This window comes from Neolamprologus multifasciatus, chromosome 1 (genome assembly GCF_963576455.1).
Source record: "Neolamprologus multifasciatus chromosome 1, fNeoMul1.2, whole genome shotgun sequence".
Lineage (NCBI taxonomy): Eukaryota > Metazoa > Chordata > Actinopteri > Cichliformes > Cichlidae > Neolamprologus > Neolamprologus multifasciatus.
This window is the reverse complement of record NC_140439.1, coordinates 4,727,934-4,750,752: the sequence shown is the minus strand read 5'-3', so window position 1 is coordinate 4,750,752 and position 22,819 is coordinate 4,727,934. Positions and strand designations below refer to the sequence as shown.

At 42.2% G+C, this 22,819-nt stretch overlaps 1 protein-coding gene across 1 annotated transcript; it reads right to left on the bottom strand.

Annotated features, from left to right (window-relative positions):
- Positions 1-1,947: 1,947 nt before the first annotated feature.
- Positions 1,948-21,266, bottom strand: dapk2a (death-associated protein kinase 2a). Its single transcript, XM_085156595.1, has 8 exons — positions 21,131-21,266; positions 19,882-20,103; positions 15,947-16,085; positions 10,461-10,590; positions 9,702-9,777; positions 9,446-9,598; positions 9,282-9,327; positions 1,948-4,420 (listed from the first exon to the last, which is right to left on the bottom strand). The coding sequence occupies exons 1-8, from the start codon at positions 21,190-21,192 to the stop codon at positions 3,770-3,772; spliced, it is 1,479 nt and encodes a 492-aa protein (XP_085012721.1). The 5' UTR covers positions 21,193-21,266; the 3' UTR covers positions 1,948-3,769.
- Between the last annotated feature and the right edge of the window lie 1,553 nt (positions 21,267-22,819).

Here is a 22,819-nt window from a genome sequence, read left to right as displayed (position 1 = left end):
ATCCAGAAACACTGATTAACTCACCGCTAACCACGGAGGGATCTTGCCACAGGAATGTGCACACAGGAAGACAAAGGTTAGCTTTTCTCAACAGGATAACCCTTTAAACCCTTTAAACCGTCGCCAGTGATGGGTTAGGGCAACTCCAGGCCTCAAGGGATAAGGTGGAATAAGACAACTATAGTGGAGAAACGTGGTGTTGAACACTGACTGTAGTAGTTCAATAATCCAACAAAGACTGAAGCTCAGCCACTTTCTTAAGTAGAGGCTTCTGACAAGGTTAACAGAGAGAGGTGTGCAATCACTCACAGGTGTGTGAAGCCCAAGGGTGGCCACCTATGATAACACATCTCTGCAAAAAAAAACAACCCACCAACACACACAAGAGTGGAATTTTATAATTTTATACTTTTTTTTCTTTTTTTCTTTTTTGTGTCGCGTTTGGATCTTTAGCATCAGAATTGTTGTCTTAAGGCCAAGAAAGATGCCAAGTGGATTTATTTTACCAAGTGGATCATCATGGCCATATTGGTCCATTTGATTGACCTTTATTATAATTATGTATTTATTTTACAAACGGGACAGATATGACTGGGGGAGAGGACAGGGAGAAAGAATGAAAGAAAGAGAGGGAGAGAAAGAAAAACAGAGGGGAGAAGAGACGGAGAGAAAGGGGGGAAGAAAGAAAGAAAAACAAACAAAACACCTGGATCACCTGTATGGAGAAAAAAAACAGAAGAGAAAACAAACAAAAAGAGCAACATAATAAAAACAGCACCATCACAATAAACTAGCTAGCAGTAGATAACAGTAGATACTAAATATTAAACGATATTGTGCAGCACGCAAGATAGACAGCGCACAATGTGCTTTGAGGCAGCAGCCAAGAAAGGTGTAGTCCGCGTCTGTGCACACCTGTGTGAACACCTGTGTGGATCAGCACGCTTGTATTCCAAAGGTTTCTCCATGTAACGATCTGCTAGGGAGTGTGGGGAGCCATAGCGCCGTCCCCCAGGGCATGAAGCAGGTATGGAGGAGATCCAGGCCCCAGATATCCAGAGGCCCCAGAGTACGAGGACCCGAGGAGGACCACCAAAAGGGGGGGAACCGTGCCACCCTCCTGGGAAGAGCTGAGTAGAGCCCCAAACGAGAGGTCACCCAGCAGCTACGGAGCAGAGGCCAGAGGGGGTTGCAGTGGCGTGCCCGCGGGCTCTGCCGGCAGCCAGCTGTGCCAGAGAAGACCGAGCCTCAGGCCCAGAGGCCAGAGGCCTGAGGGCACCCCAACCCCCGGAAGGGGCCCAGCCAGGCCACAGGCGCCAGGCCCCGCCACTCACCAGGAGTGAGCCGGTACATACATGAGCGCCCAGCCCCAGTCGACAAGGATCACCAACACACCAACGTCTGAGGGCATCAGCCACCAGATAGGCCTCCGTACTTTGGAGGGCCTGAGATGTTCCCAGAGATACATTTTATACTTTTTTTTTTTTTTTTTTTTGCCTGTCCCGTTTGGCTCTTTTGCCATCAGAATTATTGTCTAAAGGCGAAGAAAGATGCCCAACAGATTTACTTTACCAAATTGACCATCCCAGCTTTGCCGTAATGGTCCATTTGATTCACCTTTTATTCTTTATTTTATTTTCACTTGCTGAATACGGGACAGACTTGACTGGGGGAAAGAAAAGGGAGAAAGAAAGAGGGAAAGAAAAACAGTTGAGAAGAGGGACGGGGGAGAAGGGCAAAAAACAAAAACCAACAGAATAAGCAGAAAAAAAAAATACATATATCGATCACCTGGATCACCTGTTGAGAAAGAAAAAAGAAAACAAGCAGAAGAAAACGAGAGTAATACAATAAACCACATCACAATGATATATGGGAATATGACAGTAAATACTAAATATTAAACATTATTGTGCAGCACGTAAGATCGACAGCACAGTGTGCCTAGCCAAAAAAAAGTCGCCACCTGTTGGACAATTACTGCATTGGCAACAAGTTATTTATCCCCAACTGGTGCAATGAGTTGCTTCTCATTTCATAAACAACCATGTCGAGAGACACATCACGTGGTCCTGGAAAAGATGTTAGTGTGTTTGAGAAGAGTCAAATCACTGGGATCCATCAAGCAGAGAAAACGTCTGAGGAGAAAGAATTGTCCAACGCATTATTAAAAAGTGAAGGATAGTGGGGACTCATCGTCTTGGAGGAAGAAATGTGGCCAGAACAAAATCCTGAATGATCATGATCGGCAATCATTTAATGTTTGGTGAAATCAAATTGGAGAAAAACAACAGTAGGACTCAGGGCTATGTTTAATAGTAAAAGTAAGAGCATTTCCACACACACAATATGAAGGATTGGGACTGAACAGCTGTTTAGCTGTAAGAAAACCACTAATCGGTGAGGCAAACCGGAAAAAAGGCTTCAGTTTGCTAGGGAGCATAAAGATGGGACTCTGGAGCAATGGAAGAAGGTCATGTGGTCTGATGAGTCCAGATTTACCCTGTTGCAGAGTGATGGATGCATCAGGGTAGGAAGAGAGGCAGATGAAGTGATGCACCCATCATGCCTAGTGCCTACTGTACAAGCCTGTGGGGGCAGTGCTGTGATCTGGGGTTGCTGCAGTTGGTCAGGTCTAGGTTCAGCAACAGCATGTGCACCACGAACGAGGTCAGCTGACCAGCTGCTATGGACCGCAAACGCCTGCAGAGAGTGACAACAACTGCGGAGAAGATCATCAGGACTCCGCTGCCCTCTCTGCAGAGCATCTACCATCACAGAGTCCAGAGCTGCCTCCACCCTCAAAGACCCCACACCCCCCCAACACGGACTGTTCACACTTCTGAAGTGTGCACATCAGGTCATCCTGCATATGAAGCCATAGCTCTTTGCACACATCTCTGTTTCACACCATACCTTTTCTGTCTTCATTTATTTATTTGTACTATTTGTATTTTATATGTTCTGTTTCTATTGTATATATTAATTGGCGTCTGTGGGTGGACAGCAGAAAGAATTTCATTGCACAGAGAAACGCCTTTTCTCTTGTGACACATGGCAATAAACACTTTGAATCTTTGAATCTACCCGACTATACTGAATGACCAGGTTATTCCATGAATGGGTTTTTCTCCCCTGATGCATGGCCTATTCCAAGACGACAGTGCCAGGATTCATCGGGCTTAAATGATGAATTAGTGGTTCTGGGAGCCAGACATCATTTTCACACATGGACTGGCCACCAGAGTCCAGACCTTAACCCCACTGAGGATCTTTGTGCTGGAGAAGGCTTTGCACAGTGGTCAGACTCTACCATCATCAATGCAACACTGGATGGAAATAAATCCTCTGACATTGCAGAAGCTTACTAAACAATGCCACAGTGATGCGCCAAAGCTGAAGGGGGACCAACAAAATATTAGAGTGTGTGACCTTTTAATTTGGTGGTGACTGTTTTTGGCCGGGCAGCGTATTAAGGCAGAATAACAAATTAGTAAATCTTTCTTTTAGACTTAATGAGAAATAAGTAGAAAAGGCTTTTTTTTAAATCTCTGTACTTATTTCCAACATACAGCACAACAAATGAATGTTGATTGTTACAGCGAAGTCTTTGCTTAACATTTAATAGTATTTTAGAACAGAAGATTCAGTATGGAAGTATGCAACCTGTTATTTACATATAAAACAAACAGTGTATATCTTTGTGTAACACATATTTGGGCACACTCCTGCTATTTTAAATGTTTTCTATGTGATTTAGTATTTGAAATCATTTTTGTTGTCCAGTTTCACTAAAGTCCAAGTTGATCCCAGAGAGCAGCTCTCCTTCACAGGAACGGTTTAAAAGCTCTTTCAGAGTTTCATTCACGTTGTTGAAAGCTGAGGAGAAGCTGCAGTTGGGGTATCTTCTACCTTCATCTGTGTGAAATGACCCCATGACCTCCTGCACCCACTTCACCTCGTTGCTTAGCTCCAGGGCCAGGGCATCAAACCGGCTCTGTCTCTCCTGGAAGCGGTTGCTGATGGCGCCGAGGCTGCAGCCGAAGGCTTGGATGTCATCCTGCAGGCTCCTCTTCAAGGCCTCCACCTTACGGAACTCGTAGCGGATTTGCGAGAGCTCGTGACGCATGGCTTCATTCTCCTCCTTGTAGCAGGCTTCCTTTTCATTATAAATAGAGACCATGGCATCTATATTTTCCTGCAGAGAGTCGTGGGCTGCGGCCAGGCTAACGAACGAGCTCTCCATCTGGTCAATGTCCTCCACGACCTGGGCGAAGCGCTCAAAGTTCACGTAGGTGTTGTTGGGTGGCATGCTCGAGTGGGACTTGATAGTGTACTCCCTCAGGCGCTTGGTCTTCAACTGGCGCCGCTCACTTTTCTTTGGCCCCCTGGCTTTATTTTCTTCCTTGTTCTCATTGGACTAAAGAATTTCAAACACAGAGAGATGAACTGTTTTAAAGAAGAATCTTGGGATTCTTGAAAGGTGCTCTACAAATCCAAGTTATTATTATTATAAATAGTAGTAACTTTATTTATAAAGAACCTTTCAAAAACACTGTCAACATGCTTTTTATTCAAAGAATTAAACATTAAATCAACATCAAAAGTTTGAGAGATCGCATATTAAAAATGTGAAAAGAAAGGATAGTGTGCTCAGGTTTTTAAGAAAACTGCAGGAGATAAGAAGCTGAAAGGACTGGGAACATACAATTAGGTCTGCAAATGTGGGACAATTACAGTTTGTTTGTTTGTTTGTTTTTGTCTGGGGGGGGTCATTTTGATTCTTTAAAATAAAAATATTTCATTAAAAATGTCAGAGGCTTAAAAATAACTGGAGAACTGACAGTTTCGTGGACGGATGAATCCTGTTACCTAATTATTCCCAGACGGAGGACACTAAGTAGATAAAACACAAATTAATAGCTTTTCATGGAAACGTTCAATAACCCTTCTTGTTGGACAGTGACTCGGTTTTCCTCCTCCCTGTTCAGGATTTCCGTGGCTGCTCGTGAATCCTTGTTAGGATCCCTGGGGTTTGGACCCGGCGTTTTGGGGAAGTAATTTTGTTGTGGATTTTGGGTTTTATGATTTCTTTAGTTTCTGAGAATCTCTAATCTCCAGAAGTTGATTCTGTTCATCTGGACGTAGCGTTTTCTGGGAGAAACGTTTCGTCATCATCAGGTGACGTCTTCAGTCTCAGCTGACTGCAGGTTTCAATCTTATAAACAGGACATTTGCATAATGACTGAAACCAGCCCACTGAAGGAACAATGGGCTGGGAGGTCAGTTCCTTAATCATAATTATGCAAATTCTCATGACCATTGATCAACAACCACTGATCAATGGCCATGAGTACCATTCACAGAGAGTTGGGGAATGGCTGCAATCACATCCTGACGTACCACAATTCACGGATCACATTAACTCGGTGGACCGAAGTATCAAATTCACCAGGGAGGATATGAAAAGTGGCAGGTTAGACTTCTTAGACTGTGAGATTTCCATCAGTAATGGGGGACATCTAAAAGCTGACGTGTACCGTAAACCTACACATATGGATCAGTATTTAAGGTTTGACTCTCATCATCAACTGGAGCACAAACTCATCAGGACGCTACAACACAGAGCGAACACCATCCCCACAGACACAGCGGCCAGGGAGGCAGAAGAACATCAAGAAGGCCCTGAGTAAATGTGGTTATCCCAGCTGGACCTTTGTCAAAGCTGGAAAAGCGCCAAAAGAAAGCTCCAGCCGATCCAGGAGAGAAGGACAACCGCTGCCCAAGAGAAAACCTGTAGTGATCCCGTACGTGTCAGGAGTATCGGAGCAGCTGAGACGCATTTTTTCTAAACACCAGGTCTCTGTGGCTTTTAAACCCCAAAACACGCTGTGCCAAAAATTGGTCCACCCCAAGGATCGGGTCCCCCGACACAAACAGAGTAACATAGTGTACGCTGTTAAGTGCAGGAGGATTGCCAGGATTTATACATCGGGGAAACCAAACAACCTCTGGTGAAGTGGATGGCACAACACAGAAGAGCCACCTCGTCAGGCCAGGACTCTGCAGTCTATTCACACCTACAGGCCAGTGGACACTCTTTCAATGATGAGGATGTAACATCCATAGGGAGGAACGCTGGTTTGAGGGCGGAGTCAAGGAGGCCGTTTACGTGAAAAGGGAAAGACCATCTCTGAATGGAGGAGGGGCCTAAGGGTCCATCTGTCACCATCTTACATGCTGTGATTGCAGCCATTCCCCAACTCTCTGTGAATGGTACTCATGGTCTTTGGTCAGTGGTTGTTGATCATGACAATTTGCATAATTAAGATTAAGGAACTGACCTCCCAGCCCATTGTTCCTTCAGTGGGCTGGTTTCAGTCATTGTGCAAATGTCCTGTTTATAAGATTGAAACCTGCAGTCAGCTGAGACTGAAGACGTCACCTGATGATGACGAAACGTTTCTGAAAACGCTTCGTCCAGATGAACAGAATCAACTTTTGGAGATTTACTTTCCTGTATGATTGAGATGCATCAAAACGGAGAATCTCTTATGTTTTGTTTGTCTTTCTTTATGTACTGATATGGGTAATACTTTTCTTTAGCCTGTCTCATATCCTCAGTAGACTCTCTTTATATTCTGGTTCTTCTTGTTTGTCTTGTAATATTTAGTTATTATCTTTTGTGATCCCTTTGTACCCCCAGTCATGTTCCTGCATTTATCTGGTCTCTGTGTATATCTTCAGTCGCTGTGTCAAGTTTCAGTTGCGTTTCCTGTTTTATTATGATAGTCTGTTGTGTAACGAGTGTTGTGTATAGTTTAATTTCTCTTGCCTTATTATTCCTAATTTGTTCCTGCTGTCTGTACTGTTCAGCTCCCTGGTGACTTTTATAATTTGCATTTCTTTTTTGGTTTAATTTAGTGTTTTGCTTCATGTGATTTTTATTTTAGATCAATAAAGGGCTCGCCCTTTGTTTTACCCCCACCTGCCTCTGCATGTTGGGTTTTCACACACGGTATCCTGACAGTCCCTGCTGACTAGTGATGGGATTTCCGGCTCTTTCGGCTCCGAACCGGCTCTTCAGGTTGTTTTGTTGCTTTAATTAATTTATTATTAACAATAATATAAAATTATGCACAAAAGGAATTACTAATGTAAAAAATTGGTTTTAAATATATATGTTTATATATAAATATTTATGGTGGCCCCTAGAGACAAAACACATACAAACTCCAAAACACATTTCTAGCATGAACTGAACTTCCAAAGCAGAGCTACTAGATCACTTAAATTACACAATTGAAAGCATATGTGTATTGTTTGTGTATTTATACACAAGCACTCATATTTATCCATCCATCCATTCACTTCCGCTTATCCTTTTCAGGGTCGTGGGGGGCGCTGGAGCCTATCCCAGCTGACATAGGGCGAGAGGCGGGGTACACCCTGGACATGTCGCCAGTCTGTCGAAGGGCCAACACACAGGGACAGACAACCATTCGCACTCACACTCATTCGCACATTCACACCTAGTGACAATTTGGATTATCCAATTAACCTATCCCCACAAGCTGCATGTCTTTGGACGGTGGGAGGAAGCCGGAGGGAACCCACGCAAACACGGGGAGAACATGCAAACTCCACACAGAAAGTTGTATGTTGGAATTGAACTCAGGACCTTCTTGCTGTGCAGCAACAGTGCTAACCACCGTGCCACTGTGCTGCAATATTCATTTACCTGTTACTACCACACACCAAATCTGGTCGTTGGTACTTGCTGGCTTGTGTAGCCACTAGGTAACAAAAGCTCAACACTGCCCCCTAGCATCCTGGAGCACTTCTGTTGAGTTTTTACGTGTTTTGGAGTTTTTACGTGTTTTGGAGTTTTTACGTGTTTTGGAGTTTGTACGTGTTTGTACGTGATTTGAAGTTTGTACGTGCTTTGTCTGTAGGGGCCACCGTAAATATACTTTATTTATTCACTCCACATAAAATGTAATAAATAAATCATATAATACAGAAACCAACTATTCACATTTCAACTTTTAACTATTTAAATTTTCAGCTTTTTCCTTTTAAACAAATTTAAAGTGAAACAACACAAAACACTGCAAACCACAACACAATTAAATATAAATTAAAATATGAAAACAAAAAGAACATGCACATTCTCTGTCATATGGACCTGCATGAATAAACTTTCTGAATCCGTTATCATCTGCAACTGAAAATAGTTGTGGTTGACTTTACCTTTCTAATGTGACGTTGTTGTCCCTGGCTCTCTTTCTCTCTCTCTCCCTCCCGCTCTGTTCCTGTGCTACTGAGTGTAACTACCGCCCCTCCCCCCTCTGCCCAGCACAAAGCACGCGGCTCGCCTGCAGAAAAAAAGTGCGAGAGAGAGAGAAGAAAAAAAACCCCACGGCTCGCGATAAGGAGCCGGCTTGCGTCGTTCACGTTAAAGATCCGGCTCTAAGAGCCATTTCGTTCTCGACCAACACATCACTAATGTATATGCAGTGTTGGGAAGGTTACTTTTAAAATGTATTCCACTACAGATTACAGATTACAGATTACATGCCCCAAAATGTATTCTGTAACGTATTCCGTTACGTTACTCAATGAGAGTAACGTATTCTGAATACTTTGGATTACTTAATATATTATCATGCTGTTTACAACTACATGAATGTACTGTACAAAGCACAAGGCTTGCGTGCAGAGTGAAGCGGAAAAAAGTGCGAGAGAGAGGGTGAGAGAAAAAAAACCCCAACGGCTCACGATAAGGAGCCGGCTCGCGTCGTTCACGTCAAAGATCCGTCTCTAAGAGCCATTTCGTTCGCGACCGACACATCACTAGTGGACGCACAACTATGTGAAAACAACTGAAAACGCTAGTGTGGATCGTTTTCAGAAGAAAACGCAGTTTTCAAATTTATCCGGGCTGGTGTGGACGTAGTCACAATGTTTTGTTTTATCTATAAAGAGCTGTTGGACTTCACAATTCAGTTTTTGTCCTAATGTGTGAATTGCGTAAAGTCTCCTTGATCAGGTCATTTCAGAGCAACTCTACCTTAAGTCTGAATATATTCCTAAATGAGAGATTTCAGTTTTTCACGCTCGAGTCTCCTGTTTCTTTGTAAATTTCTCTGTAATTTGAAACTGAATTTATAACACAGTGAAGTTTTTAAAAAGCGAAGAGCCCTAAGTGGTTTCTGAGGCATCGTTTCTCTATAAAGCTCTCTGATAGCCATGCGTTGCTCTGCGAACTGAGAACTTACCTTGATCCATGGGTGATTGAGGGCATCTTGAATTGTTAATCTTTTCCTGTGAGACAAAAAAAAAATCTTGCTAACGTTCATTATGTAAAAGTGGTGATGTGACTATAATGAGCTCTCCTGCTGTGGCACAAGTATCCTTCACTAAGCTATCCCTGAGCTCTTACTTCTTATCCTTCTCGAGCAGCTGGCTGATGAAGCTCTTGGCCCGCTTACTGGTGTGACAGAAGAACTCTTCATCAAACTCATAATTTATGGCTGAAATGTTCCCCAGCGTGTCCTGTTTTGTGTCCCCCAGGAAAGGAGAGGCACCACTCAGCCTGGAATAAAACAATAAAAAAGTGCAGTTTATTATACTGCTGCATTACTATGTATATGATATTGTAGGAGATGCCACATTAATATTGGTCGAGGTTAACTTGCAGGATGTAAGTGATGACACCAATGCTCCACATGTCTGCTTCCAATCCAAGGGGCTCATAGTTGACAATCTCTGGAGCTTTACAGGCAACCAATACAAAAATAAATAAATATGCACATAAAACAGAAAGGTAAACATTTACTTGTATTTAGATCTAATATTGAAAACCCTTTAATGCGTTTCTATTTTTAAAGACATGACAGCTCAAAACCAGATTGCTGACTGGATAACTGGGACCAAACTTTACTGCTGGCAGTAAACAATGCTTTTCTTTCTAGCTTTTCTTATTTCTATTATTTTGTGGATATGTTTTCATTATTTTTGTTCAGTTAAGCAAAGCTGAGAGTTGTGATTAAGGGGATAGATCGACATTCCCTAAATCTTCAGGCTGCCTTTTCCAGAGTTTTGGGATGCAGTTATTGAAAGGTGTCTTTTTATGCTGCTTAGTTTCGACTTCATAACAGCTGAGAGGTCAGAATCAGAATCAGTTTAATTTCCTGAGAAGAGTTCAAAAATTAGACAGATTGGCGAGCGATGTAAAGATTTTAAAAATGGAATGAAAAACATTGGGTGACTGTAGCTCCGGAGCTCGGTCATCTACTAATGGAAAAAGAAAAAAGTTCTGATGTGAATGAGGTGTTGTATAAAGCAACAGGAGTCCCCAGGTAGAGCAGAAAAGCACTATATAAGAACCAGTCCATTTACCAACAGTGAAGGAATATGAGCTCTGTGCTACTCCAGTTTATAAATAATAATCTTACCTACAAACTCAGGAGTTCCAAAGATGTTCTTGAACTCAACTCCAGCTTCAATCTTATGGGCAAGACCAAAATCAATCAGTTTTATTCTTGGCAGGGGTGTGTTCTTATCCAAAAGCATTATGTTTTCAGGCTGCAGAAGACAAGAACATGAACTAAGCAACTTTGAACACTTTACATTAGGAGGTTCTAAAACATGTGAGTTGATTTTCTGATACAAAAAGGAAAGAAAAATTTAAAAAAAAAGGGAAAATCATTTGTGGAAAGCAGTGAAAAATCATGTTTCTATGCACAGCTTAATTCATGAATTTACTTTATTTACTATATGCTCAGTGGCATTTTGGTCTACTAACAAGTTTTCAACTAAGAGTGAAATAAATCATTTTATTGATTAGTACTTGGGATACATCGTCAGATAAGTGATTGTTTCTAAATGTCAGAAAAATGTTGTTACAATGTTTTGTTTTTTTCACTTAGCACATCCAGATGTGTTGCTACATATGAAGACCAGTCTTATTCTTTTTTCTTTTACAGTGTTTGAAATAACACATACTGATGTTTGAAGTGTGATCTGTTAACTGTTTCACACTCATTATTCTTTTCACTTCTTCAGTTGTTCTGTTTTCTTTACTTTGATCTCTAACTTATCCCACACCCATCCTAGTTCAAACCGTACGGAGCGATGCTTCTTCCAGGAGAGCACCAGGTACATGTCTGAAACGCTGCGTCACCAATACAGTTATAAGATAAGATAAGATAAGATAAGATACGATACAGAGTTTAAAAAATTGATTGTTTTGTTGAGTTAGATTGTTAGGTTCTGTTTAGAAATACAAAAGCAGCTTTGTAACTGCAGGAATGTCTTAAAGACACAACGTCCTGAATGACCTAGAATTTTCTGCTTCTAAATTCAGATAAAACTGAGGTTGTTGCACTAAAAATCTAAGAAATATGGCATCTGGATGGCATTACTTCAGCCTCCAGTAATACTGAGGAATCTTGGAGTCATTTTCCACATACAAAAAATCAGGCCTCATCTTATCTTAATGATCTAGTCACCCCATTAGAGCATTTTGCTCTCAGTCTCTGGGCCTACTTTTGGATTCTAGACTAGTTAAAAGTAGAATGGGAGGCAGAGTAGAGCTGGGCGATATATCGAGTTTTTAAAAAATATCGATATATTTTTATACGAGATATAAGATGTGACAATATCCTTTATATCGATATAGTCTATGTTACGTTATAACTATACTTGTGGAGCCGCAAGTTTGCCTCTCTTTCGTCCACTTTTGTCTTTACGCAACATTACTCGGCCTCACCCCTCCTTCACTGAACACAACTCCCCCTCCTCCCCCATCGCTTCACCTGCAGGAAGCGACAAGATGGACACGGCAAATCTCCGTTAACGAGTTACTGCGCATCGCCCCGTGCGTGGGGCTGGACGCCGTCAACGTGTTAGCTAGCTAACCACGCTAACAAGCTAACCACGCTAACGCCATGCAGCCCAGAGGCGCTGCACAGCCTAAAATCCTTTCATTTTCTCAAAAGTTGACAGCGCGCCTTATGTATGAATTCTGGTTGTGCTTGATGGCCGCGAAGCGATTTTATGTGGTACACAGCGCTCAGCAATCTGTCAAAAAATGTTTTAGTACGACTTTGGTAAGCTACGGTGCTGCACCGGTTGATGGATTGTCAGAGCATTACGGCTACCGAGGAGCCTCGCGGAGTGATACGTACTGTGCTTCAACATAATATTACCCTACTGTGTATAAGGACCATAAATGGCACCTGTTAAGAGACGTGGTTACGAAGAGGATTTCAAACTCAATGCTGTCAGTCACACAGTAGAAGTTGGGAACAGAGCAGCTGTGAAATCTGTCTTTGTTACTATGCTCTGCATCTTTTAGTTTACATTTTGACTGCACAATTGTGAGCTTTTTGTTGTGCACAAAAACAACATTGTTTTCTTTTATTTATGGAGCATTATTATTTGCATTATTAAATGCTCATAATTTATTTTTGAGTAAATTTTATGTACATCTATGCTCTATGTTAATAAAAGTGCCCGTGTGACATCTGGGACACAGCTTTGACTAAGAACTCTCTTTTTGTTCTTACTTTATGGCTTAAAAAAATATCGAGATATATATCTTATATCGCCGTCCAGGTAAAATATATCGAGATATGAATTTTGGGTCATATCGCCCAGCCCTAAGGCAGAGCCTTCAGCTTTCAGGCCCTCAACTGTGGAACCAGCTTCCAGTTTGGATTCAGGAGACAGACACTATCTCTACTTTTAAGATTAGGCTTCAAACTTTCCTTTTTGGTACAGCATATAGTTAGGGCTGGACCATGTGACCTTTGTGAATCCCTCCCTTAGCTATGATGCAATAGGTCTAGACTGCTGGGGATTCCCATGATGCATTGAGTGTTTCTTCTTCAAACATACTTTTTCACTCATTATCTGTTTATACACCACTTTGCGTGGTTCCACTTTGCATTTAATTATTTTTAAATGCAATGGTTCTCATCCACAGTGTGTCTTTGCCCTGTCTTGATCCCCTCACCCCAACTGGTTGCAGCAGATGGCCCCGCCCCTCCCTGAGCCTGGTTCTGCCAGAGGTTTCTTCCTGTTAAAAGGGAGTTTTTCCTTCGCCAAAGCGCTTGCTCATAGGGGGTCATATGATTGTTGGGGGTTTTCCGTTTTCTTTGCATTATTTACCTTACAATATAAAACACCTTGAGGCAACTGTTGTTGTAAGTTGGCTTTGTTCATCATGACCCCTCAGAAGGGGCTCAATCCATGAAACTACTGGTCAATAACCTGCCTCAGCACAACATGGAAGCTCCTGTCAGTTATCACAGCAGCTAAGATGGCACATTGATCAATACATGAGCAGGAAGGAATGGGTACAACATTAACTACTGGAAGATGGAGCAGTCACTTGAGACTATAAGACCAAACTGACAAACCAGTGAAACACCTGGATTGACAACAAGAAAGCCTATAATTCAACAGAACCCTAAGAGCCTTTATCATGAACCCAATGCAACACACTAGAAGTCAACTCTCACAAGTCGCCATCAAGTGTGGGATTGACCAAGGAGATGCAGTATCTCCCTGGCTGTTCTGCATAGGCCTAAACCTCCACTAGGATCTACAGCAATGACATATGTTTTGGAGGTGTGGTCCCTGGCTCAGCTGCAGGGGAGGAGTGGTGCAGTGAGCTCAAGGGGGTGGTACCAGGAGGCAGGTGAGCCACAGGTGGTGGTGACTGACTGATGACAGTGTCTCTTTCCGTTTCTCTATATAGTGAAGGCAAAGTTGAGCGGGGATGGAGAGAGCTGGACTGGAACGACTGTTCCCTGAGTTCACAACTGTCAATAAAACGCAATTACAGTGAGCACGATCATCGTGTGCGTCGTGTACTTTTACAAGTGGCGCCGAAACCCAGGAGTGGGATGTCTGACCCACACGATGCGCTACCTACCCAGCCTGCACAGTTGTTGGCACAGATGCTGGTGGAATTGGCAACGATGTGTCAAGATCAGGCGGTGGCCCAGCGGGAGCGTCTGATTAAGCTGCAGGAACACTCAGACCAGCAGACCAGGGTCCTTGAGCAGCTAGTTGGGGCTCCTGCACCGTCGAAGCCCTGCCTCTGTCAGTAGTGATGCAAAGGATGGGGGACGGTGATGATCCTCAGGTTTTTTTGGAGGCGTTCCATGCAACAGCGGAGGCGTGCCAGTGGCCACAAGCAGAGTAGACCTCCTGATTCCAATACTGTCGGGGGAGTTGCAAACGGCAGCCCTGAGCCTACTACCGACCTCACAGAGCTGTGTCGCTGACATGAGCCAGGCCGTGTTGGAGCAGCCAACGCCTGCAGGCTGACTGGGGAGGATCATCCGCTGCCGGATGCCGGATGAGACAGCTAAGTGGACGTGGTGGTCACACTGGTGGAGGATCACCTGGCCGCAAAAGCAAGGGAGGACTTGCCACCCCCCGCCACCTGGAAATTACCCCCTCAGGAGATTTCCCACTGGAGCATACTCTTGATGACACTCTGCGCTCAGCCTTTGACCAAGTGATTGAGATTGATGGTCACCTGGTGCACCCTGAAGCCGTGCGGACCTACCCGCACTTAATGTTCGTGTTATTAAAAGACAGGTTATATCGAGTGAGTCGTGACACTTGCACGGAGGAGACACACATCCAGTTGTTGGTGCCACAAGGCCGCTGGGAAATGATTTTCCAGGCGGCTCATTATAACCCCATGGCAGGGCATATATGACAAAACTCTGGAGCAAATAATGGCCTGGTTTTATTGGCCGGGCATCTGGGTGGATGTTCACCGCTGGTGCGCATCCTGCCCAGAATGCCAGCTTGTTAACCAGCCAGCCATTCAAAAAGCGCCTTTGCGCCCGCTCCCACTAGTGGAGGTCTCATCGGGCCATTTCACCAGAGTGCACGTGGCTATCGCTTTGTATTAGTTCTGGTGGATTATGCAATGGGATACCCGGAAGCAGTGCCACTGCGCGACATCTCTACAAAGCGTGGGGCACAGGCACTGTTTCAGGTCATCTCCCGAGTCGGTATCCTGAAAAAAATATTGACTGAGCAGGGCATGTCGTTCATGTCTCGCACACTACGGGAACTGTCCAAATTGTTGGGCATTAAATCTGTTCGGATCAGCGTCTACCACCCTCAGACTGACGGGCTGATGGAGTGGCTGAATAAGACTTTGAAGTCCATGATTTGTAAGTTCATTCACGAAGATGAATGCAATTGGGATCGCTGGTTAGACCCTCAGTTATTTGCAGTTGCCGAGGTGCCCCAGGCCTCCACAGGATTTTCTCCCTTTGAGCTGCTGTTCCGCCAGAAGCCACATGGGGTGCTCGACCTGATTAAAGAAAGCTGGGAGGAAAGTCCGAGCCCTGCAAAGAATGAGATTCAGTAGGTGTTGGACCTGAGAGCGAAAGTCCATCATTCCCGCCTCCCTCCATTGTGATGACCATCTCACACAGGCCCAGAGAGCGGGCAACAGTGCTTTGCAGACGTGTTCCCCCCCCCCCTGCCTGGCCGAACGTCTCTCATTGAGCATCGTTTTGAAACGCAGCCTGGCGTGACGGTGTGTTCACAGCCCTACAGGGTTCCTGAACATAAAAGGCAAATTGTTCAGAGGGAGTTAGCTGATATTGATCCCTTTGTCCTGTTTATTTTGGGCTCGTTCCTGTAAGAGCTCTGGGTCTGAAAGCTTGTACAAGTAGTATAGAGGCCTTTGGCGGTTATTGGGTGGTTTGGATCACTACATATAGGAGACATCTAATAAGATTACCCTTGCCAACTGTGCCAGTAAGCCTCCCCTGGCACTGCCCCCTGAACCCACTGCACCGCTGCTCCCTGGCAGCTGAGTCTCAAACCACACCCCACCACCACAAACATCTTATCTGTGGTGAAAAAAGAGACTGTGATATATCTTGTTTGGACAAACCTTAAGATCAAAGTGGGCTATCTTTCTGGCGTGAAGGTAGTTCACCCCCTCAAGGATTTGCTTGATGAACTGAGTAGCCTCCTCCTCACTCAGAGACTCCTTCTGGGCCAGGAAATCAAACAGCTCACCACCAGAGACTCTGAAAGGGTAAAAAAATCACTGTAAAAAATGCCGGTTTATCTCTTTTTATACGTTTCTCCTTCATTTCCCACTGAATAGCTTCAGGAACATACTGTCCGACAAGCGTTCACACATTCAATGAGCAGGCCACTGATGCTGGACGAGTAGGCCTATCTTGCAGTCGCCGCTCTTCTGTCAGGTCATATTAGAACAGAAAGAGATCTCCAAACTTTTCCCACACATTTAAAATTGTGAATATTTGGTAGCCAGAAAATGTTATGACTGGGCAAGAGCGATGCTATCACAGTCGGACGCTGGAATTCACTGAGCTCCTGAGAGCGACTTGTTCTTTGACAAATGCTTATAGAAGCAGTTTGCATTCGGAGGTGCTTGATTCTGTACATCTGTGGAAACACCTGAATTCAATTACATGGATGGGTGAGTGAATATTTTTGGCAATCTAGTGTATATACTTAATATCTAAAATATATAATATAGTGTATAGCTTCATATATCAAATTATTTATTTTTAAAGATTTTTTTTTCTCCATGTTTTGTAACCTTTTTTCTCCCCGGTCATGTCCCTGTGTCTGTCTGGTTTCTCCATGTCCTGGTTTCCCTGCCATGGCTAGTTAATGTCTCCAGTTCTGGTCCCTGAGTTTCTCTTCCTGTTAATAGTCTCTCTGTGTTTCGTCCTTTTTTCTTCCCAGTCAGTCATGTCTCCCTGTCTTCCTCCAGCCCCTTTATAAAGTTCACGTGTTTTAGTCTGGGTCTCAGTGTGTGTGTTACTTCCTGTTTTATTTTGATAGCTTTGCTTTCACTTATACAGTACCAATTTAATTTCAGTAGTCACCTCTAGGCAACATATATTATAAGGACATGTTTCAACATCACAACCACATCTGTCATAGGCTGGGTCGTGTGACCCAGTGTTTGAGTTTTATGTCTTTTTGTATCCATGTTTGATCGAGTTAATTTCTAGGTGGCTATTTAGTCCTTTATTTCTTAGTTGTTTCTGTCATCTCCCCCTGTACTCAGTCTCCCTGATTCGTGCGTCTACCTGTCATGTTTCATGTCTGTGTGGTTATGTTAAGTTCATGTCATGATTTATCTTCATGTCTCTGGGTTTCCTGTTTTATTTTGAAAGAGTCTGCTGTTCTTTGTTCACTGCATTTAGATTTACTCTCCCCTGTGCTGTAATTATGTTTCATTCTAGTCAGCTGTGTCCTCATGTGTCTCTACTTCCCCTGATCACCTCATGTGTGTATTTAGTCCTCAGTCTTGCTGTGTTCAGTGTCGTCTGTGTTCCCACCTCCATGGTTTTACAGTCAGTCTTTGCAGTGATCATCATAGTCTCTGAGTCTTCTTAGTTTGTCACAGTACTAGTTTTCCCAGTTTAGTTATAGTTTAGTTATAGTCTAGTTTAGTCACGCTATCCCTGCTTTGTTTGTACACTTTGTCTTCAGCCATAATAAAGGCTCGCTTTCTGTTAAGTTCACTCCTGTCTACTCACTTGTGTACGCACCTGGGTCCATCACACACACCACCGCACGGCCTGTCTCCGTGACAACATCTAAAGAACAGCAGGCCTTACTCGCCTCACCTATGATCAGTGTTCATGATTCAGTAACAAGAAATGGGGGAAAAAAGGTAGATTTCCAAGGCTCAACACAAAGGCTCATCTCATTTGCCAAGAAACATCTTGATGACCCTAAAAACTTAGGAGGAACATATTCTATGGACTAAAAAGACAGATGTTTTACTTTTTGTAAGGTTTGCATCCTGTTACATCTCACATAAAACTAAAACAGCAAGTCATATAAGGGTATCAGCAAACATGGTGGTGGCAGTGTGATGTACCGGGGCTGCTTTGATGCTTCAGGATCCAGACAACCGGTTTTCAGTAATGGAGCCATGAATTCTACTCTATACCAAAAAATCCTGAAGGAGAACGTCTGATTGTCTGTTTGTGGATGTTAGTTAAAGTCTGGACTTGCATGTTCCCAAGAGTGGGACAAAATTAAGTTTTAGGTAGGTACTTAGGTAATGGTAGTTATTTTCCATTAATAAATGAAAACATAATTTAGAAACTTTTACATTGACTCCAGTTATCCTTGTCTAATATTGATCTAAAACATGGAACTTTAGCAGACATGATAAAAAGAAACCAAGAAGGTGTCAAATGCTTTTTCACTAGTGATGGGATTTCCGGCTCTTTTTAGAGAACCGGCTCTTTCGGCTCCCAACCGGCTCTTCAGGTTGTTTTGTTGCTTTAATTAATTTATTATTAACAATAATATAAAATTATGCACAAAAGGAATTACTAATGTAAAAAAAAAAGTGGTTTTATTTATATATGTTTATATATAAACATATGTCGTGGCCCCTAGAGACAAAACACGTACAAACTCCAAAACACATTTCTAGCATTAACTGAACTTCCAAAGCAGAGCTACTAGATCACTTAAATTACACAATTGAAAGCATATGTGTATTGTTTGTGTATTTATACACAAGCACTCATATATATTCAAATAATTTTTAAAAAATGTTCATTTACCTGTTACTACCACACACCAAATCCGGTCATTGGTGCTTCCCGGCTTGTGTAGCCACTAGGTAACAAAAGCTCAACACTGCCCCCTAGCATCCTGGAGCACTTCTGTTGTCTTTTGTACGTGTTTTGAGTTTTTACGTGTTTTGGAGTTTTTACGTGTTTTGAAGTTTTTACGTGTTTTGGAGTTTTTATGTGTTTTGAAGTTTTTACGTGTTTTGGAGGTTTTACGTGTTTTGGAGTTTTTACGTGTTTTGAAGTTTTTACGTGTTTTGGAGTTTTTACGTGTTTTGGAGTTTTTACGTGTTTTGAAGTTTTTACGTGTTTTGGAGTTTTTACGTGTTTTGAAGTTTTTACGTGTTTTGGAGTTTGTACGTGCTTTGTCTCTAGGGGCCACCGTAAATATACTTTTATTTATTCACTCCACATAAAATGTAATAAATAAATCCTGTAATACAAAAATCAACTATTCACATTTCAACTTTTAACTATTTAAATTTTGAGCTTTTTCCTTTTAAACAAATTTAAAGTGAAACAACACAAAACACTGCAAACCACAACACAATTAAATATAAATTAAAATATGAAAACAAAAAGAAGATGCATATTCTCTGTCATATGGACAGTGAAGCGGGAAAAAAGTGCGAGAGAGAGAGAGAAAGAAAAAAAAACCCCACGGCTCGCCATAAGGAGCCGATAAAGAGCCGGCTCTAAGAGCCATTTCGTTCGCGACCGACCCATCACTATTTATTGGACAAGTAGAGCAGAAAAGAAGAAATATTGGGCTTAAAAAACTATATACAGCAGACGAGCAGTATCTGAAAGTTATGTCCTTCAGAAAAATCCAGCAAAAAACTGTCTTATGGTCCTTCAGTTGATCCTTCTGCAGCCTCATAAGAAATGGGCTCTGCAGAAACGGTAATTATAATTACTGAAGCACTGCGGGATGATCTCGACAGAGAACAGAACAAACCAAAGCCAATATCCAATAAATAGTGTTGAAATGACCTTCCTATTCTCTTCATGAAAACTCATATTGACTTTCACACTTGTTACCACCAATTCAGAGTTCGCTATATTATGCATGCCTGTATTTTCATGCATATTTGCACATTTCAGTGATTTGTGCACCCATTTCCCATCTGCCTGGCAAAATATAGAATATACATAAAGATTTTCCACTGTTCTGTATTTTAGAGAAGCTAATTGGGATTACTCAATAATCTTTGAGTAATTATAGTAGTTATAATCAGCTACTCACAGCTCCAGGATGAGCACCACATCAGTGCGGTTCTCATAAACGTCGTGCAGCATGACGATGTTGGGGTGCTGAATCTGCTGGAGGATGTTTACCTCTCGCTCTATTTCGTCTCGCCGGACTCCACGAGAGCTCGCCATGCTCTGCCGTTTTTTGATAAACTTGGCAGCAAATTCCAAACCTGTAGTTTTCTCTCGACATTGCTTCACAATGGCAAACTGCCCACTCAAACACAGAGAGGAAATCACACAATCAAATGAAGATCGTTGAAAAAATCACTTCCTAACTACCACACAGGACCATGAACATATCTGCGGGTTAGATGGAAACAAGGGTGCAGTCCTATTGACTGCACATAACTGGCGCACTGCAAAGTTTATGCAAACTACAACATTTGTGGGTCTTTTTATGTTAAAATAGACCAATGAGTAATTTAGTTATGTGTTTGACTGTTTGACACTTTACTAACTAGAATGCACCCCACAAATTTCCTTATCTATACTGAAAATGACAAACATTTTCTACAACAAACTGCACAGTTACACCACAGGTCACGTACAGTATTTAACATTCAAATTCACTTATATGACCATGCAGCTGCATCTATTTTTTTCCTGGTTCACTTCAATGGTTTGTAAGCTGACACTCGACTTCCTGCAGCCAGGCTGAGAGCAAATATAACCTCTGCTAAATATAAACAAGTCCTTTAAAAAGCAGTTTGATGTGCACGACATTTGTCTCTCTCACACAACACACAGCAACAAAAGCAAAGCCAAACATGCAACTTTGTTTCTCACTTCTCTCAGAAATAGAGCGGGTCGCTTTTAGAAACCACCTGATATTTAGAGAGTGTGTGTCAGCAATCATCAGCTAAAAAGGAAGCTGTGTGCAGCCAAAGACAAATAAAAGACTTTTCACTGGTGCACTTAATGACCCAGTGTCATTTCCATACCGTTAGAGTACAGAAATAACTCTGTGGAAGAGTAAATGTAAGTCAAGTTTGAAAAAGATCCCAGTGTATTTTGTGTAGGTGTCTACTCTGCAAACATGCCTTATATTATCTACACCAGGATGACCAGTGATGAGCAGTTAAATGTTAGTTGGTGTTCTGGTTGGTGGTTGAGTTTGTAGTTAATATGCTGTTGTTCTCAATCCATCAGTCTCGCTATCTGCATTCTGATTTACATTAAACTAGCCGCTGTTACTCATTAAACTACATTTAAAACAGATGCAAAAACCGTGCACTCTGTACCTGCCAAGCTCTTCACCAATTTCATAGAAATCTTCCACTTTCTGTTGCTTGAATAGATCCATGACTGCTGCAGTCCCCAGTGTGATGTTTGTATTTCTGTCTGTCCTGAAATGATGATTAAATAACACGTAAAAAGTGCTTTACTTAAACAACATGGCCCAATTTTTAAAAACCATCTACAAATAATAAAGGGGGAAAGATTTTGAAGTAAGCCCGAAAATAACCATCGCAGTTTCCGATGTCGTCTGGAAAAACAGAAACTCCAGCGTGTCGTGCCAGGCAGACGCTACACAACGATAATGTGTAGAAAATGTGTTTTTAAAACATACGTAACTCTGTGCTCATGGACTTCACGTCCTCCTCGTCATGCCCTGTCCCCGTGTCTCTGTCCCCGTGTCCCCGTGTCCGTGGCTGCAGCGCTCTGCACAGATCACGAAGTCGGGCAGAAAAGTCTCGGAACTTATGCCACAAAATTCGTATAGTTGGAAACAAATGTCGTCGTTATATATCGATAAAACGTGTATTCAGAGAAACAGTGTGTTCAGTTACAGGATCTGAACATGTTTGTGTTTGGTAAGATTAACATGATAAAAATGGTGAACCAGTAAAAACGGAGATGCTAACATCGAATTTGTTGAATCACACATGTGACATATGAAAACAAATACACAGTAGTCCTATTTCACGTTTATGAGTGGACAGTTTTAGCAAGATTTGATAACACTTCAAGTGTTACTCAAGTGACTTCTCTAAATAACACGTGTAATTTTCCTCCAAGTACTAATAATACTTCTTAAATATATACTTACAATGAAATGCAGGTAATAATAGAACAAGAGGTGAGCTATCAAGCAGTTTTAAAGGAAAGGAGAAAAAATATGTGTAAATATTATGTGTAGAAAGAAGGCACAAAGCATAGTTATGGTTATACTGTAGATCAGTGGACCGGTACCGGTCCGTGAGTCGTTTGGTACCGGGCCGCGAGAGTTGAGGCTCAGGTGTGAAATGTATAGTTTTCAGGGGTTTTATCGGTTTTCAGCGTTATTTTGTTATTGTTTTTATCGTTTACTCGGTTTTCCTGGGTCTTTTCACGTGTGTTATGAATAAATCTTCTTTCGGTACCGGTACTAGTTTTATTTTGTTGTATTTATCCGCGACACCTTAAAGGCCGGTCCATGAAAATATTGTCGGGCATAAACCGGTCCGTGGCGCAAAAAAGGTTGGAGACCGCTGGTGTAGATGGTGTAGTTAAAGTAAGAACTGTTCATTAAGCTGTAGCTACATCTTTACCTTTAACATTCACCACGTCACCTATAACCTGCTGGGGCCAGGGTGACGTGGTGGGTTGGCAGATTGGTAATAAATAACAAATGTTAGGAAATTACAGCATCAGTTGTGGGATATAATTGTTTACCCAGATTTTGAATTCTCTCTTTCTGCAGTATCAGTACTTGCTATTTTTTAATCTAATATTTCTGTTCTGTGTTCAATAAGCAATAAACAAAGTAAAAACACTGTTGAGTCTGTTACAGGTGAAGAGAACAGAGGTAAGCAGGAGGCGTTGTGTAGGTATGTTGTTTTCTTTTCCTGTTTTATTTAGTGATCCCTGTTATCAGTGTTACTTTTTGTTTTTATTAGTCTTTAACCCTCCAGTCTGCTCAGTCTGCTCAATCAATTAGAGTCTGACTC